Consider the following 3,233-nt stretch of genomic DNA (forward strand, 5'->3'; position numbering starts at 1 on the left):
ATGATAATGATGACAGTGCTGTTTTGATTCAAGGGTTTGTTTTTCTATTTCTATTTTTAAATTTTTAAGATTTAAAAGAATTGAGAAGAAACTATTCTAAGGGATCACTGCAATTTTTACTTTTTTCTTAAAAAATGAAAATATTGATTTGTTGTTTTCATTTTTGTGCCTACTTTTTTAAAATATTTTCAAAGAAAATGTTTTCTATATTTTAAACAAATATATTTTTACTCTTATTTTTTGTCTTCTTTGAAAATGAAAACAAAAAATACTATATAAATTAAATACTTGATTTTAATGGACTTTAAATTTATTAAGGACCAACCTTGCATTAGATGAACCTATAGGTTGACATAATAACCTTAAGTAGAACCCAAGTTTTGGGATAAAAAGACTTCAACACTCGATTGCAATGCTCAATTGAGAGGTGACTTGTTGATTAAAACAATTACTTAGAAAAGAAGTAATAGTGAAAAAGGACAAATCATGATGGAGATAGTTCTCTCATATCATAGTATCAATTTCTTCTGCACCAGCCAGAAAAGTAAAAAGAACACAATTTTAAATGAACCGAACATAGTAGGTCTTCAAACTAATCTTTGAAGATTTTTTTAGTGTAGAATATGTTCGTAAGGGAGTAGAAACATATAAATAATATACTATTATATATACTCTTATAAAAAATATTAAAAGATTAAAATAAAACTTTAGAATAATTTAGTTTATACAATCTAAAAAAATATAAATTTGTTTTTTCTCATCCAAATTTCCCCATGTAGGAGGAAAGAAAAAAATAAGAGAAAATATATTTTAATTGGTTCATCATATTCTCTAAAAATTTTAATCAAACAAAATAAAATTAAGAAAAAAACTTTTACTATTTTTCTTTTCTTCCGTCCAAACATAGTACTGGATTTAGGAATAAAAACGATGGTTATTGACTTAGTCTCGCCGGGCCCAATTTAATTCAAACCGCATTGCATAATTTCTACATGACTCATTCCTTGTTTCAATTTCTAGGGTCCCAAACTTTGGTCTTCATCTACATAGACAGAAGAAAAAGGGAAGGAAGTAGTCAGCATGCAGACATTTTTCAAGTAAAAAACAAATTTTATTACACCAATTTCCAAGTGCGCCAATTTCCACTGTCTGTTTCTTTTCTTCGGTTTTCTCCGGTTACTCTTTGAGAATCAGTAGTTGCAAAAATCAATAAAGGAATGATCTTCTTTTTCCTGAAAAAGGAAACAAGGAGCTTAATATGTGGCATACCCATGCCAAGTATTAATATGCAAAGTTAAGAATGATATAATTCATATTGTAACGTTATAGCCTTTCTCCAAAACACTTATTACTTGCTTCAAAACTTATTCCAAAGTTTCAAAAGGACAGTATTATTGGCTCAAAATTAGTGTACTGGCTCACGAAGTTGCATAACCGCTAAAAGTGTCTAACAGTATAACACTAACGCATCACGCTAAACTTGTAAGATAATTCAAGTTGAATGAGTCTTGCACGATAACTAATTAAGCAACTGGCAAGAGGTACGTGATACTTAAGATAAGGCCATAAACATCAAAGTCATTATGTGGAAATAATACATACAGGATTAGATAAAGCCGTCTGACAAATTAATATGTCACTCTCTTGAACTGGCCAAACTAGCTAGACTAGAGAGGTGCCCAAGGTGTTCGATTTACCAGACAAGTGATCACATGCATGACTAATAAACTCTTCAAGACTTGAACGCAAAAGCAAAAAGTGTATTGAGTATACTACTGACCGTTTCATAGTTTCATTACGGGGTGTTTAGTCCGTTAGATATCCATGTTACTGACCCTACTTTAGTTTTACAAAGGGAATACCAAATTTTATAACTTATTTCAAAAGATAAATAAGAAGAAAGATTTTTTAATTTTTTATGGATCTCACAACTATACAAATTAAAGTTTTCCGCAAAAGTGTCTTCCAAGCAACACAATTTATTATTCTATTTTTCTTTTATTCATATCCCTCTTATTTGTAATTTTTTTCCCACCTTATAATCCAAATAGTATGAATATAATAATATGGTGTGCTTGAGCATGAGCCAAACTTTCGTAACTTCAGTGAAAAAGAACATGGGTGGAGGGACCATGTAATGCGACCCACAATTATGGCTCAATCACTGGAAGCTTGACTAATTAAGGCACATGCATGACCTTTCTCTGCTGACACTGCATTGATGCCAAGATTACCAAATAATCAAATATTTTTTTAATGATAAATCCATAACAGTTGGTGCCCCAGTTGACACGTCAAACTCATCCTAGTGTAAATAATGTCTATAAATTAATCCTTTCTTCCACGTCCAATTTGCATCACCCCTCCTTCGTTCCCAGTGGCCAACTTTCTTTAATTTCTCTCTTTTACTCATCCTAATTAAACATGATGCACACCATGTTTGCGTGCCTCAATAAAATAGTACAAGAACAACTCAAAGTCAAGAAGGCAGTGTACAGAGATGAGTTAATAACCAAAAAGAAACCTCCAACTCTGCCAAGCAAGGCAGTGAAGAAAAGTGTCCGTTTTGCGGACTCAGACCCTTCCATATTTGGAGAAGATCACAATGAGAAGAAGTTGGCGAAAGGAAGGTGTAGTGGAGGTGATGAATTAGGAGGAATTAGAGTGAAGCTAAAGATGACAAAGGATGAAGCGGCTCGGTTGCTATCAAAATGCAAAGAAGGAGGAGTTCTTGAATTCAAGGATGTTGCTCGTGAGCTTGTGGCCCTCCCTCTGAACCGAGTTAGTGTTGTGTCTGTTTTACACGAACGATAATTAATGATCCATTTCTCAAGCTCTAGCTTACTCCTACCTGATCAATATGTTCAAGTTGTAATATTAGTGAGCGAGATTTTCAGAAAACTATATATATATGTAGCAGTGTTCTCTATCTAGGAAGACTGCTAAATATTCTATAGTTTTATGCTAGAGTAGACTATGAGAGGGTGAAGTAAATTCGTGCATGTAATTATGTATGATAGTGAATTTTTACTCATATTACATAAGAAAGTTTGTTAGTCCTAGCCTTATGTACAAGGGTATATTAGAGTTATACAAATTATAGATGAGATCGATACAATAGTTATTGGGAAGTCGGTTATACACTTGCTGGCTTTATAAAAACTCTATCTATTGTGTTCTTGTAAAATAAGTTTTATCATCTAAATACAATTCTATTTCCAGTTCTGTATATA

General features: G+C 32.2%; 1 protein-coding gene across 1 annotated transcript; it reads left to right on the forward strand.

Moving 5' to 3' along the window:
- The first annotated feature begins 2,351 nt into the window (after positions 1–2,351).
- On the forward strand, positions 2,352–3,233 carry LOC114425438. The gene has a single exon (XM_028392370.1). It carries the CDS (start codon positions 2,425–2,427, stop codon positions 2,812–2,814), a length of 390 nt encoding a protein of 129 aa, XP_028248171.1. The 5' UTR covers positions 2,352–2,424; the 3' UTR covers positions 2,815–3,233.

This window comes from Glycine soja, chromosome 1, assembly GCF_004193775.1.
Source record: "Glycine soja cultivar W05 chromosome 1, ASM419377v2, whole genome shotgun sequence".
In the NCBI taxonomy this organism is placed as follows: Eukaryota; Viridiplantae; Streptophyta; class Magnoliopsida; order Fabales; family Fabaceae; genus Glycine; species Glycine soja.

Coding starts and splice junctions, on each gene's coding strand:
- LOC114425438 (XM_028392370.1), top strand. CDS start 2,425: ATGATGCACACCATGTTTGCGTGCCTCAATAAAATAGTACAAGAACAA.